The following is a 14739-nucleotide window of genomic DNA, read 5'->3' as shown; positions in this document are numbered from 1 at the left end:
ACGCCGGACTAGCCGTTCGGAAGTCAGCTCAGCACAAAACACGGCAATGGTTTACAGTGGTAAATTGACGCTCGTGGCTTATCATAACGCAGTATGTGTTATCAGTGGTACGGTATCAAAGCACACAGGAACATGGTGGTGGCAAGACCACAGCACCCAGAAGCACTGTTCAAAAACACGTGAACAGGAAGATAGTGTAACACACCCACAACACGTTTAACACATAAACAAGGCCTACCGCACACAGCAGTGGGTTTTACAGAGACGGAAGGGCACTCGGGCGAGCTCGTGAGGAAGACCAGGTGCCCCGGCGTTGGAGTAGACCCACGCGGTGAATAGGCGCATTTCAAACACAAACCCACTTGTTATTTAATTAATAGTCTGTACTGCCATACACACAAAATGGTACTGAGCAACAGTCTTGTTCAAAAATAGAAGAAAAGACCTGTTGCGTAGAAGCTGCAAAGGAATTGTCTCGATTCGAGAATGCGGAGGGAGTAAAGAATGAATATATTAAATTAAACTAGTGTTTCTCAGTGAACCTGGACCTCGGAGCCCCGCAGTTGGGGCAAGTGAAACTCTAATGTATTCATTTGAACGTACATGGCACCTACCTCGGAAAAAAACTTCTCCTCCCGGTTCTTCGCTGGGAAAATTACGAAGCCACAACCAGTGCACTGGTACCTGTGTAGGTTGGCGTTGACGTGGCCATTGGACTTGCGACCGGTGAACCCTAAGTGAGATTGCATGACTAGGTGTGTAGAATAGGTTGTCTATGTAGGTAGTAAATGGCTACGGTCTAAGAAGAGAGATAATGAGTAGGAATACGCGTTAAGTGTATGTTTCTATGGTATGTGTTAACTAGTGGTGCGCTAAGTCTGCAAAAACTTACACTTGTAAGCGGCGAAGGTTGCGAGAGGCACAGTGACTGCGGTGTACCAGCCGCCAGGAACCAAGTCCTTGACCTTCTTGTTAAGAATCGAGACCTTAGAGGCTAAGGAGTTGTAAACGGGGCATTTGGCAATCGATTTGTCGCAGGAATCGAAGAGGTTGACGGGCTTGTTCCTGTTGATGCCACAGGGAGAATGTGTGTTGTGATTTTTGCTCTGATTTGAACTAGCGCGGAAAGCAGAAGCTGTATTTAAGTATAAAAGTGAAACAAACAAAAGGGAAGGCCTCATTTCATGATATAACAGTGGAAAGGGGATGGAATCAAACTTAATCTGGGGATTCTATAGGGTGTGTAAAACATTGCCGGAGCGGACGTAATGTGCAAGGTGTTAAATGGCGCTGTCTATCAAAAGACAGCTATCGGTGTGCAGATCTGAGTGTCTATTCACCGCGTGTACACCGCCACGGTGCGTTCGTACCGGTTGTAAATCTTGAATGTGCGTCCTTCCATATACGCAAAGTTGCTAGTGTGTAAATTTATAGAGAATAGATTAAACACCTTCTAAATGACACTGGTGCCGTTGTTCCTAGTTAATCTGTATCATTTTAATCCAGACGATAGTACTATTTGCTTTGCCAGTAATTACCTCCTTTGGAAACTGGAAAGAGTTGTGTTGTTGAGTTCACTGGAACTTTGTTCCCTTCAAATGACCTTGTTTTAAGACAATAAACAGCGTTTGGATCATCAGTTACCCCGGCGTTAAGCGTCACCTAACACTCAATTCCTCGACGCTTGTCGTCGATGTCATCGTCGTACTCCATGGAGTCGTTGCTCTTCAACTCGTGGTTGTCGGAGCCGATGGTGGTGGTGGTCATGTCGTCGATTTCACGCCGAGTCGCGGCCCCGTACTCCGCCAAGTTGTCCTTGGCGTAGCGCTTCATCATCTCGCCGCTGCCCTGGTTGTAGCACTGGAGCATCTCGCCGCTCCACATCTTGGCGTCGAACTCGTTGGAAGAACCCATGTCCCCGCCCTGGGTGTCCTCGAACTTGGTCACGGCCTCGGACTCCTTGTAGGCGCTGCTGGTCGTGTTGGGATAGCTGTAGTTCATGTGGAACTCCATTGAGCCCTTCGGATCATACTCCTGACTGTAGTTGCCCCGAAGGCTAGGGTTGACGAAGCCGGCGTGGGCATTTTCGCTCTTGTAGTTTTCAGGGATCTGCTGTCTGGACAGGCTTGCGTAGGCTGCATTGGAGTAGTCGGGGTTGAAGGCGTTGTAGCCGTCCACGTAGTTGCTTGGCATGTAAGGCTCCACGGTGCGGTTGTCTTCTGGGTTGTAGTTGTCGTCGTTGACGTTGTAGTTGCCCTGGTAGACCATGTTCGGGTGAAACTTGTCTGGGACTCCGTAGTTGAGGCCGTAGCCCTCCTTGACCCTCTTCACCAGCCGCTCGTCGTTGCAGCTCTTCCAAATTATGGCGTTGCGCTTGGCCTGCTCGTAGCCGTAGTCCTTGACGGTGAAGTAGCGGAACTTTCTCTTGCCGCCCTCGTAGTAGGAGGAGACCCAGCGAGCCTGCGTTTTGTCGAACCTGATTCCGATGATGCCGACGCCGCTCTTCATGGCGTGCTGCCTTTCGCGGTTGCAGAAGGAGCGCCCTGAGAGGGCCACGCCCTTCTGCCTGGCCTGAATGGCGAGCATTTTCGCCTGGTTGAACCCGTATATGTTCACGGAGAAGCTCTTGCAGGCACGCTTGCCCTCAGCAGTGGTCCACCTTGCGATCCACCGGTTGTCTGTCCTCTGGTACTTCACGCCGGAAATTGAGTTCGAGTCGTTCAAATTCGAGTAGCTGTACAGGTTTTCGTCGAAGTTGTTGTAGCCTCCAATCACCTGGTTCTGGGTCTGATTCTGGTTAAAGTTGTTCTGAGCTAGGCCCACGCTTGTGTTGTAACTGCTGTTCATCAAGTTGTAAGACTTATCGGTTGTGCTCTTCTCAACGGGGACTTCAGGGTTGGGGAACTGCGACAAGTTGTATAGTTGGTACTTCAGGTTTTGAGGGTTGCCGTAAAAGGACGCGGGGTCGTATCCTTTGAAACCGGCTCTGTAGGTGTCATAGTTGTATTTGATGTCAGAGGTCGCGTAATCGTCGTTTTTAACGTACGTGCTGTCATGTATGTTGTACTCGCTGCCGTGGTCATGCTGAACGTCTCCGTTCGAGCTGTAGTTCAATTTGTCGTCGCCAGCGTCGTTTGATGTGTCAGTCAATCCGTGGTTCTTATAGTCGTTTAAGCCGCTCGAGTAGTAGTTGACCGCCGCGTTTAACTGGTAGTCTGCGACGCTGCTCTCGTATTCCGTGTTGTAGCCGTTGATGCAGTTGGGTCCGTAGGGATCCTTGAAATCGATTTGGGTCTTATAGTTCATGCCAAACATGGGAACTTCGGCGACTAGACCGTCATGGCTGTCGTTGGTTACGTCGTTCTGGGTGTCATAGCCTCCGTTTTCTAGGCTGTCGCAAATGGTCGTGCGCGATGTGTTGACGCTGCCACCTGGAATTCCTGAGTGGTTGATTAAATATGGTACTTCATTGTAAAGGGAGTCTAATTTTGAATCTCCCATTTTGTCAAATAAACTAAAAGCCGATCCGTTTGTGTGTTTATTATACTGCATTAACGAGTGTGTTTGATTTAAAATTGAGACTGCATTAACAAAAAACTATCAGAATATCCTCAAAAAAGGCTAATAAGATGGCCGTTGCAAACGATTTAAAAGTAACTGTTCAATTTTTAGAAAACCACTTACACATTAAAATAGTAAGAATAGCAAAAACAATTGATAGCCTTAAAATGAGTAGAACTTCCAATAGAAACAATAATATGTGAAATAAACAAAACAATATTTTACAATTTTAAATTATTTTTTGAAGTGAAAACTTGGTTAAACGAAAGAATTGCAAATTCGGTCAAATTCAATTACACATTTAAACAATTACGATTTTTTAGACAATATTTAGTTTATACAATTTTTATACGAGTTTTTTAGATTATGGTACAACAGTTTATATATACTTCCTCAATAATTTTTACCAAGGGAAATGTGTGGTTGAGAATTAATTGAAGAATTTCGGATATAGTACAGACAAAATGTTCCTTTATCCAAATCAATTTTTTAAAAATATTTTTTTAATTTACGATTATCCAAAGCTACAAAGTATAATCAAAAACAAATTTTTATTTGTATACACATCAATGTATATTATAGGATTGTTGAATCGTGTATTTTAATTACCAATGATTCAGAGATATTTATCTTCGCTGATATTACCACTACATTCAATATCGTAATTTCTACGACGCTTTTTTACTATTGCACAACTACAACTTTGATCAGAATATATTTTAATATAATTTACACAACCATCATAAAATTTATGTCATGACTCACTTGTGATCAAATGTCTCAATCCATATATAAATATACACGATGTGTGAGCCATTTTGGCGTGTTTGCGGGGATTTGTGATTCAACATGACACGGCCCAATGACTCAAAGAAACCTTGATAACCTTCCACACATAATTTAGTCTGTCTAAATATGTTGTTTAAAATCTCCTGTTATTTTAATCTAAATGAAATTGAATGGGTTTGAATGGACTCTGCCATAATCGATCCCAATATAGTGTATACCAAGACTTCACATGTAATATAGACTTATACCAGAATACGTTTAACATTATAAAAAAAATTAAAATATTAAAAACTATTTGTTACAAAATTGAATTAAAATATAGTGTCGGTTATCTGTTTTCCAATAATGGGTGAGTGTGGGAAATAAACTTAAACAATTTTGACAAAACACTGTTTTGCAACAGTTCTGAAGGCAAATCTTCTTTTGCCAACATGTAGTCCAGTAATTTGAAGTTATCATCTTCTGAATGTGTAGCCAGGAATTCAGCGAAATCAGAAAGTTCTTCACTGCTCATTGAATATATATATCTGTTAGCAAAGTTAAAAAGTATACTTCTTAGCTCTATTGGATATGTATTAAGTATTCTTCCTATAATCGATGACCTCGTTATGTCATTTTTATCGATTTTACCACCAGATAAATATTTAGTTAGCGATGAGTGAATATTATGTTTTAAATCAGTCCCTTCCTCTATATTATACTTATATTTGTATATATTGATTTCTTTTATTAGTCTTGGACTTGGTACAGATTTTATATTTAGTATCTCCCTTGAGTGATTTATATATTTTACATTAGTGTATTTTGGATCAGAAAACATTTTATTTAAGAATTTAATCGTTTCTAGAGTCTTTATTTTTTTAATATTCCTATTGTTTTTAGTAACCAGGTTGAAATATTTGAAATTAGATGTATTAATTGATTTTATGAGATTGTCGGCAAGACTGAATGAATATAGCATAACATTGGATTTTAAAATACACATAATGACAATAAGAATAAAAACAGTTTTATGATAAATCTAAAAATGATATTACTGATTTAACGCCAACAATTGGGTTCATCATTATAAACATTATTAATTAGTTTAGTTCATGGAATCTCATAAACTTATACCAGGTTTGTTTATATTTCAGTTTATAGTTTAATATTTAGATGTTACACTTCATTTGGTACATTTTTTTTACTGTGCAATTGATTGTAAATTTAACACTGATGTCGACTCGACCAATAAAAGTGAAAGTAATTGCACATTAGGAAATATCCTTGATAAATTATCTAAACTCTTGGTATGTGTATGGTTTGTATATATTGTTTATTTAGAGTGACTACAGTAAGTACATAAATGAGTTTGAATCCCGAGATTCTACTGTTGAATCTGGAAAACAGACATATACCACTTTGGTAACTAAAGATTACAAATGTGCGATTAAAGACGCTCGTTCTAGGCTGCCTGAAGGAGAATATAACTTTAAGGTTGATGAGCCTGTGTATAATGACATTTTGGTGTTGTTACAGTATCTATCTCCAAATAATTTTATTTGGCATTACCATAAAGATGAAGAAAGGCATTTGAGGTTATGCTGTGACTATAATTTCGTTTTTCATAAGGATTTATTAACACATTACCACGTGGTCTCGGTACTTAAAATGATTTTATAATGATATTGTAGGTTATATTTATGGCAATGTGTTTAATTTTAAATAATGAAAAGGTTTCAGGTATGTGCATCAAGTAATTTAGAAGATTTAGACGATGTGCGTGAATCATTAAAAAACACAAATATAACAAAGAACTCGGACGCTGTACTAAAAAAGATAAATGGAATTATTTCGGTGATTCATTTGCCATTGAAAAATAATTTAAGTAAGGCTCGGCATAGTAACAGAGTTTTAGAATTTGAATGTAGTAAAGATGGGTGCTCATATGGCAAGCCAACCTATGTTAGTGTAGAATTGTACAACAAGGCGAACGCACATTACAGCTTATTTCCAAATACATGTAAATTAGCGATCATGGGTGAATGAATAATTAGGAATAACAATGTTTTAGGATCTAGACTCATTTGTAACTGTTTCATAGTACTGCTTAAAGAGGTATCTAGCGGACGTCTTAAGAATTATAACTTGTTGATATCAACACTGTTGATACTATATGACAACACCCATGGTAAGTTGACAGTATTATGTATGGATAAATACTAATGTCTTAGGTCAAATATTGGATGACATCTACGAAGTGGTTCTCAATGTTGTGGATAAACACCCAAACGGTAACAAATAATAAGTCTAATGAGTAATTTAGCATTTGAGGAGTTATCAAATGTGTTGCTATTTAAGGAGGTGAGGATTTCCGGTTTAAAAGCATGAGTAGGTGGTAAAAAAGATAGCGGACGATATTAACAATTACAACAACTCGGTCGTAAAGTGCACAAAGTGCTTTGTTAAATTGACCACTGCTGTGTTCAATGACGATGATGTGAAGATGTATGAGTTGCTGGAATCGACAATAGACAAAATGAAACTGATGAACAACAGGGAATTGAAGAACAAATTTATGAAAATGTACGACCACTACCTGAAGAGAGCGCCACTGGCATGTGCAGCCACAATGCTCCAGATGATGGAACTCATAATGGGAGCATTGGACACACTGGACGGTGGAAGCGTGCTGGCGTCACTGAAATGCCTGGAGAGTATGTTCGCGTGCCTGCCTAAAGATGCAGTGTATTATTTCAAAGACGTGTACAGCAGATTCCTAATCGTACACTTTGTATTCCTAACAAACGGTGATAAAGGAAGAGATTCTTTGGAAAATATGCTTGAGTATGAGTTTTTTAGCGAGTTGATAGTTAAGGTGTGTATATATTCGGAAGGCAAAGTAGGAAGTGGCTTGGAAGACAGGTAATGATGCACAATTTAATTACAAAAACGTGTAGAGAGGAAGTTGTAAATACGATCGCAAACATATTTAAAATGGTAAAAAATACACTCGATGACTCAGTATTTAAAAATATTACACATAAGATAAAGAATGAATTGATTAGTGATGTTAACAGAAGCGACCACACACTAGATGAACTGAATACATTTTACAAAATGTTCGATCTGTAAACAGTAATGTAAATTCAATAAATGTATATTATATATAACAATATCACGGATGAATTCAAAAACTACCGCAACATTCAAAAATCGCAAATACACCCGAGAAGGAAGAGAATATCGGAGGCAATAAGAACAAAAAGTACGTCAAAGAGACTACAAAAACTATAACACAGATTTTGAGGACATAAGATCACTCCTGGACATTCACTTCGTGGACGAGTCAACGGTAAAGTGTGACATATGCGGACACCTGCTCAACTCAGGGTTTTTTGACTATAAGCCCAAATTTTCATGGTAAAGCAGTTGTGGAAAGACTAATATCACGTTTTAGCCAGCTGTGTAACGAAACGTTCTGCCGCGATTGCAAATATGAAATATCGCTGTTCAAAGGTATGATTCTATGATTAACGGTGGAATTTAGGGTCTAAATTGTACAAACCGATAATGGTATCATCGTGTAGAGACTGCTATGTATACTACAGAGTAGGTTGATGGAAATTAACAGAGTTGTAGAGACTTCTGTTCTCAGTTGAGGATAAGGGCCCGGAGGATACGAACCTGATGAACGTGTTTAACCACTATAAAGCAGTGTTGGAAATATACAAGGACCTGAACACAAAATTGCTGCAGCTTAAGGGGTATCTGAAGCTGCTGACAATACATAACATGCTAAAGGTGGGTTCGGAGATAACATATTGAGTTAGGAGCCGCTGCCAGAAGGCACAAAGAAATCAATCATAAACCTGTTAACAGAAACCACAAACAGTAAAAAGAAACTGTCAAACATAAAGGCAGAACTGAAAGATCAAAGCGTAAGTATATGAGTTAAGTATGAATGTGAAGTGTTTAATTAAATAAGAGGTAGTGTTGAGAGTAGATAGTGAGTAAGTAAAAGCAAGTAAATTAATGAATTAGAGTTCGGAAGGGTCAATAGTGACCTCGCACGTCATCAAGTCGCTGAACACGCTGCTGACGAGCATGATGTACAAAATAGTGCCAGAATTCAATTCGCTGAAAAATAAACTGAAGAGCTTCGAAGAGAATAAGCAGGGGTAGCCCAACGCTAGAAAGAGTCTACGTATTCGCGGACGGCGAGGTAGTCCATCCTGGACTTGGCAGTCTCCTCGTAGCGCCTATTCTCCTGCCACCTCCGGTAGAGGAAAATGCCGCCGATAACTAAAACCAGGATGATGACGATTATCATGGGAATGTAATGGAGGAACACGGGAGGGTTGGTCTCCATGCCCCCGTACTGGTAGTAGACGTTTATGTCACTCCGTTTACACTCATCGCCGACGCAGTGGATCTGAGGCCTGGCAGTGATATAGGGATTCGTCTGAAAAGTCCAGTTTTGAGCGCTCTTTATCCGGCCACCACCTGTGAATTTATAGTGAGCCATAATATGGTAAAATTTATCAAATATAAGGCGAAGATCTCAAAGAAATTGTGATTTTATGTCCCATAAAACAAATCTTGTCTAAATGTGTTGATATTTGAGTAAATTAAAATCGTAGCTTGCACATTGGATAGTGTGTAATACAATAATATGAAATAAACATTAAAATCTGGTAAAATAAACATACATTTTTAGAATTTTATCGATATTTAAGAATTTGTCTAATGCACCAGACTGCATCGGCTAGTTAGCCTTAGCGTCGTTGTTATGGCAAGCAAAAATATGTGGTAGGATTCCTAGGTAGAATTACATTGTATAGTTAGTTTTTTCATCAGTTCTGGTTTATATTGATGGCAATTAGCAGAAATTTGAGAAGAAGCTCGTTTTTGAGATTATTTAGAGACGATACGTATAACAGAAACGTATGTAGAAGACATTTCGCATCCTTCAATTTTATCGACGATAAAAAAACAGCCGAGGAGACAGTGTATTTTAAGAAACAAGGTAACAGTTTATGACTCATAAAATTGTTCAGAGGAAGCCATATTGGCCCGGATGTTGGAGAAGGATCCGTCACTTGACCCAAGATACTCTGCACCTTCTTACGAACTGGAACTGTTCAGCGATTTATCTCTAGGTAATGAAGAACAATTTATGGAATGTTGTAGCTTTAAGTAAATTTGGTATGAATGAGCCTCCATTGGCACTATTGGAAGAGTTAGTACTGGTATTTAGGAATAATGGATTTAAGAAGGTCAAATCAGCTTAAAATAAGACAAACATGGCCTATAGAGGACTGTTAGAGTTTAATATTTTGAGATTTGTGCCCGGAGTTGCCCGGAGGAACTTCAGCACAAGTTCGTTTTTGCAAAGTAGGCTTCAGACGATAAGAGATAGAGCAGTGAGACAGCAAATAGAGTGGATCAGAGCAACAAATCCAATAAAACACGCAAACAGAACGGATACAACGACATATAGGGAGAGGTGTAAGATACCGTTTAATCTGCCACCTCAGGAAGAGAAGGCAGAGTCGGAAGAATTGATGGATGACATAAATGTTAACAAGTACGAGGGGAAGCTGGAGCAGATGGAAATAGAACACTTTGGAAAGATAACAGCGGAGCATGGAGACGTGTTGAAAGAAGGAGGAGACTGCCTAGTGGTGCCGATACCGCCAAATTTAACTCCACACAGAGGATTCGGTAGGTTGAGCTGACGTTAAAGACGCGTAGGAATGAAGATACTTAATCTGGGAGGGAAAAGGCTTATTTCGGCACTAGTTCAAAGGTCAAAGCTGATCATATCAGAAAGAATCAAGGAGTTGGAGACAGTGAAGAGCACCTTTAAGGAAGCGGAAGACTACAAGAAGGCACTATTGGAGGCGAGAACACTACAGCTAGGTAGGCAACAAGTGTAATTAGATTTAACGAAAGTATATAGGGGATGTGGTACTGACACCCACGTTCGGAGCTGCAAAGTCGACGTTGCTGGCGTTTATGATAACGCCCTACTACTGGCGTAAGTGTATATAAGTATGTAGTGCAACGTCTAAGTAACACGCATCAACCTCATAAAACCACACCATAATATTACGTAGAGGGAAACTCGAGGGAGGCAGCAGTGAAGCTGAGAGAGACAGTAAAGAAGTGTCTGGAGAGTCTGAACTTCCTCAAAATATCAAACGTGCTGATGACGCACGTGGGAGAGTCGCTGCACGGCTACAGACCAAGAGACGGATGCGAAATAATGGTGGAGGAGGCCTACGAGGTCATATTGCAGGTATTTAATATTAGGGTGTAAATGCAATGGAACGACATAACGTATTGATGTAGTTGGACCACGTTGTTCCTAATTACTACCTGAGATCGGTGAGGTTCGTTGACAAGGATGTGGAAGCATCGAGGACCTTTGCACACGCAATATACAAAATTAGGCAGGAGAAGATACCAGAGCACCAAGTAAGCAAAAATAAGTTAATTGGCAGTCGTGTCATAAGGATAGCTGTGTTATACGAATTGTTGAAACAACAGTATGTGTGTGTGGCGCAGACACAAAAGCACCATGAGTGCACCACAAGTTCCCACAATAGTGATAAGAGTTAACGAGTGTTTTAGGTGGTTCCAGCGCCAGTATACTATAGCAGGAAGAGTGCGAGGATCATTGAAATAGACGAGTCGGTGTTAAAATTTAGTTCCCAGTACAGAAAGATAACATATAAGAAGCACAGCGTTGTCAGAAGGAGTAAGAGGCTGCACTATCTGCGGAACCTCAGGCCTTTTATGTGGAGAGGAGCCTCTAAGTTGTACGAGCCACCTCCGTTCCTCCTTTACAAGTTGACCGGTGCGGCAAGTGCGTTTCAACTGCCGCCGAGACCGTACTACAAAAAGGGCATATCACACAGGCTGTTCCCATTCTACTCCAATGGCGTCAAGGCGATGAGAATGTCCGGTTCAGGAAGATGGGTAGGAACCCCGAAGAAGAAGGACATATACACGACTAATTTGCAAAACACATGAGGCGATTTGCAGTGTGAATAGTCTTAACGTTTATACATACACAGATATACACACATATGCACTATAGTGTATATACAGAATACTGTATACCCATTTTACACACAAGGTAATACACATTGGTGTATATACAATGATGTACAAGCATATTCACTAACACAATGTTACATATAGCTGTAAAAATACACATAAAACTGTATGAAGGAAAAGGCACAAACGTGAATGGTAAAACATTATAGAATGTTGGACCAAGTTGACCTGTACTTGCGTTCTATGTCTGAGGCCAACCTGAGTACAGCATCCCTGCTGGCGCAAGGCTCAATTTGACGATACAGCATGTTCACGATCTGCCTGTGAACGACTCTGAGGTGCTTGGATTTGCGACTCGACCTAGCCGGCTTCAGGGTCCTGTGCTTAAAGGTGTTGATGCAGGAAATGAGTAGGACCTCACGCAGGTGGTTCTCCCTGATGTTCAGGCCCCCGTTGGCAACCAGGTTCGAAGTGATGGTGACGAGGTTCATAATCAGCCTGAAGATGTACTTGAGGTTAACGAAGCCGCCAAAGTGCTCAGTTAACACCTGCATGGCGCAGCGGAGCTTGAGCGAGCAGAGACGCATGACGGTGTACGCGTTCGACAGTATGCACGTCGGGGAGTTTATGAGCGCGCACGTGTACGTCTTGTGCTCAAGCTTGTTCGTGATCGAGCCCAGCAAACGCTGCTCAATGAACGTGAACATGAATGAGCCGTGCCTGCCCCTGGAGAGGCATATGCTGTCCCTGATTTTCACGTCGGGCGAACGCCAGGGCACGATCTCGACGTCCACGTAGCGGTTCTTAATGTCGAAATTGAACTTGCAGTTAATCCACTCAATAGCGTTGGAACTGCCGTCGAAACTGCAGTCCGAGTCGTAGAAGTCGGCGTTGGTGAACACCTTGTTCAGGTTCATCACGGCCCCTATGTTGTTCGACCTGAGAATCTCAGACATGTTGTTCACGTCCTCCTTGCTGGTGGAGACGAATAGGAAGTCGTCTATCCAGCGAACCAGCAGGTTCGGCAGCGCGACTGAGACTCCGTTTTCCGCGGAAACAGACTTCGTGCTCGAGAGCAGGTTTTTGTCCAGGCAGGACAGGTACAGGTTCGACAGGAAGGGCGAGATGCAGCAGCCCTGGGGTATCCCCCGGTGCAGCTTCATGTACTTGTTGGTGTGAGAGTTCGGGAGCTGCAGCTTCAGGGAGGAAATGAGCGCCGATACTGCGGACACTATGTCGAACTTGGTGACTCTGGAGCCCCTGGTCGAGGAGAAGTTCGAGGTTATGATGAAGTTCCCGTATAGCCTCGAGGACAGGTGACTCATCTTCGGCATCGAGAGCGAGGACACGTCCTCCAGCTTCGAGAACGAGTTCACGCCCGAGGCCAGCTTCACGATGTACCTCTTGTGCATCATGCGCATCGTCGAGTCTGACAGCGGCAGTGCGTTCAGGGCCTCCATGAGCTTGTCGTGCGGTATCCTTTCGTAGCAGCGCGACAGGTCCGCTATGAAGTAGTACAGCTTCGGGTTGTCCACGCTTCCGAGCAGGCTCACGAACTTAATCCACCAGCTCTTCAGGTGCCTGTAGAAGGAGTTATAGCCGAGCACTCCGTTGCCCATTATCGGCCTAATTCTCCCGTTAGCAGTCAGCGCCCTGTGTATTTTCCGCAGCACGCTGTTCAGGTGCTTCTTGTTGCTCAGCTCGTAGTACACGTAACATGTGTAGCACTGGCACTCCGGCTTGTAGCTGTGGTTGTACTTCATCAGGAGCGTCTGGTAAAACGCCTTGCAGCCCGCCTGCGTGTTGCAGTTCAATATTGGCCTCATCCCGGTGTGCTTGGGCACGAACCTTATTTTTGGGAAGTCGCCCGCCACTGGCATCTGGTCGCATATCTTCCCGTTGAACAGGAACTCCCTCTTCGCGGCCCTTATCATCCGCGTCCACTCATCCTTTTTTATGTAGTAGACCCTGTATTTTGAGAATCCGCACTCCGTGATGTGCAGGTGCCTTCCGATCACTGGGATTATGAAGTACTGCAGCAGGAAGAATATAAGCCTGCACAGATACTCCAAGATCGTCCTCGTCTGCCCCCTCGAGTGGTAGCTCCCCTTTGTCCACGAGCAGTCCTTAATTTTTATGCGGTTCATCAGCTCTGCCATCGACGGATTCTCTCCCCTGTTTAGTGTTATGAGTGAGTGACAGAGCCTCAAAAATTTAAGGTAATTAGACCTCCCGCACAGCAACTCTGCACTCATTGTCTTCTCCACTATGGTTTTAACATACTTGTACACGTTCGCCACATTCACTGTGCTAAAGTTTGTTCCCTGCAACTCCTCACTCAACAAACATTTAGTGTCATACCAATCTACGGATTTAAGGTTACTTATAAACCTTTTAAAATGGATAAACAAGCCATTTAAAACACTTTTCCTCCTATTTTTTCTAGGTTTCTGTGGAACACACTGTATCTTAAGTTCTACATCCTTGTCATTATTACCATATGCGTCAGTAACATTGTTACTATCATGTCCCCTATTAACTTCTGAACATCCAGGTGCAACAAGACCAGCTTCCAATTTATTATGTAGCGACAACATCAATGCATTAATTGAAATCCTTCTCTGCTTCAACTCTTGACTGAATGCCTCGTCATTAAACAGGATGTAACTCAAAAAATTCATCACTGTCGCATCGTCTGAGGTCACTGAATCGAAAACTGTCTTGTAAACAACTCTCCTGTTTTTCGTCTTCGATTTCAGAAATATAAAGTTCCTGTAAATCACCATTTTCGACCAATTAGATATGAACTTTTTACCATTTTGATCCTTTTCGCATGATTTAATTGCCTTGTTACTCAATATGCTTCCCGAGCAGTGCACAAACAGCGTCTTCCTGCTATTCAAATCGTCATCACACCTAGTTCTATTTGCTTTATTTAGAACCGACTTAAATATTTTTATCAACGTTTTATACTTCACATCAGACTCGTCCAAATGTGCGATATACGCAAACAGAGGGGAGCGCGACAGCTCAAAAACTCGTGAGGGAATCAACACCCTGTGGTTTTGCAGCAACCTACATATTGTAACTGAACCGCAGCACTTCTTTATATAGATTCCCAGGTCCGAATTGAAGAACACATTAGGGTCATGAATGTTGCAATGTGTGTTACTGTAATCGACTGGAGAGACTCGATAGGGGCTATTAATTATAAAATTCCCACTCCTCTCTACTAAACATTCGATATCGTGTGCGAACATACCTTTTTTGTACTTGACTAAGGATATTTTAAAACTTTGGAACCTATCCAAACCTTGGTATACACCTTCCCTGAAAACAATG

The 14739-nt window shown here is 41.8% G+C and overlaps 9 protein-coding genes across 9 annotated transcripts; 5 read left to right on the top strand and 4 right to left on the bottom strand.

Moving 5' to 3' along the window:
* Window positions 1-523: 523 nt before the first annotated feature.
* On the bottom strand, window positions 524-1181 carry TOT_030000912 (uncharacterized protein; the record flags this gene model as incomplete). The annotated part of the gene is made up of 3 exons (XM_009693068.1): window positions 524-580; window positions 615-733; window positions 893-1181. The coding sequence occupies 3 exons, from the start codon at window positions 1179-1181 to the stop codon at window positions 524-526; spliced, it is 465 nt and encodes a 154-aa protein (XP_009691363.1).
* A 276-nt stretch (window positions 1182-1457) lies between these two features.
* Window positions 1458-1613, top strand: TOT_030000322 (hypothetical protein; the record flags this gene model as incomplete). The annotated part of the gene is made up of 1 exon (XM_009693067.1): window positions 1458-1613. One exon carries the CDS (start codon window positions 1458-1460, stop codon window positions 1611-1613), a length of 156 nt encoding a protein of 51 aa, XP_009691362.1.
* A 49-nt stretch (window positions 1614-1662) lies between these two features.
* TOT_030000321 (conserved hypothetical protein) lies at window positions 1663-3501 on the bottom strand (the record flags this gene model as incomplete). Its single annotated transcript, XM_009693066.1, has 1 exon — window positions 1663-3501. The coding sequence occupies one exon, from the start codon at window positions 3499-3501 to the stop codon at window positions 1663-1665; it is 1839 nt and encodes a 612-aa protein (XP_009691361.1).
* Window positions 3502-4678: 1177 nt separating this feature from the next.
* Window positions 4679-5335, bottom strand: TOT_030000320 (uncharacterized protein; the record flags this gene model as incomplete). The annotated part of the gene is made up of 1 exon (XM_009693065.1): window positions 4679-5335. One exon carries the CDS (start codon window positions 5333-5335, stop codon window positions 4679-4681), a length of 657 nt encoding a protein of 218 aa, XP_009691360.1.
* A 109-nt stretch (window positions 5336-5444) lies between these two features.
* TOT_030000319 (conserved hypothetical protein) lies at window positions 5445-7258 on the top strand (the record flags this gene model as incomplete). The annotated part of the gene is made up of 9 exons (XM_009693064.1): window positions 5445-5469; window positions 5506-5639; window positions 5674-5991; window positions 6073-6217; window positions 6248-6370; window positions 6404-6520; window positions 6564-6623; window positions 6656-6693; window positions 6725-7258. The coding sequence occupies 9 exons, from the start codon at window positions 5445-5447 to the stop codon at window positions 7256-7258; spliced, it is 1494 nt and encodes a 497-aa protein (XP_009691359.1).
* Window positions 7259-7485: 227 nt separating this feature from the next.
* On the top strand, window positions 7486-8514 carry TOT_030000318 (uncharacterized protein; the record flags this gene model as incomplete). Its single annotated transcript, XM_009693063.1, has 7 exons — window positions 7486-7597; window positions 7632-7722; window positions 7790-7848; window positions 7880-7941; window positions 7972-8133; window positions 8163-8270; window positions 8374-8514. 7 exons carry the CDS (start codon window positions 7486-7488, stop codon window positions 8512-8514), a joined length of 735 nt encoding a protein of 244 aa, XP_009691358.1.
* A 690-nt stretch (window positions 8515-9204) lies between these two features.
* Window positions 9205-9532, top strand: TOT_030000317 (conserved hypothetical protein; the record flags this gene model as incomplete). The annotated part of the gene is made up of 2 exons (XM_009693062.1): window positions 9205-9358; window positions 9390-9532. 2 exons carry the CDS (start codon window positions 9205-9207, stop codon window positions 9530-9532), a joined length of 297 nt encoding a protein of 98 aa, XP_009691357.1.
* A 103-nt stretch (window positions 9533-9635) lies between these two features.
* On the top strand, window positions 9636-11370 carry TOT_030000316 (conserved hypothetical protein; the record flags this gene model as incomplete). The annotated part of the gene is made up of 6 exons (XM_009693061.1): window positions 9636-10056; window positions 10087-10254; window positions 10295-10372; window positions 10452-10633; window positions 10687-10812; window positions 10969-11370. 6 exons carry the CDS (start codon window positions 9636-9638, stop codon window positions 11368-11370), a joined length of 1377 nt encoding a protein of 458 aa, XP_009691356.1.
* A 230-nt stretch (window positions 11371-11600) lies between these two features.
* TOT_030000911 (uncharacterized protein) lies at window positions 11601-14657 on the bottom strand (the record flags this gene model as incomplete). Its single annotated transcript, XM_009693060.1, has 2 exons — window positions 11601-13873; window positions 13964-14657. The coding sequence occupies 2 exons, from the start codon at window positions 14655-14657 to the stop codon at window positions 11601-11603; spliced, it is 2967 nt and encodes a 988-aa protein (XP_009691355.1).
* Window positions 14658-14739: the final 82 nt, after the last annotated feature.

Source organism: Theileria orientalis, chromosome 3 (assembly GCF_000740895.1).
Source record: "Theileria orientalis strain Shintoku DNA, chromosome 3, complete genome".
Taxonomy (NCBI): Eukaryota; Apicomplexa; class Aconoidasida; order Piroplasmida; family Theileriidae; genus Theileria; species Theileria orientalis.
The sequence above is the reverse complement of the archived record's forward strand: the minus strand, read 5'-3'. Positions and strand labels throughout refer to the sequence as shown.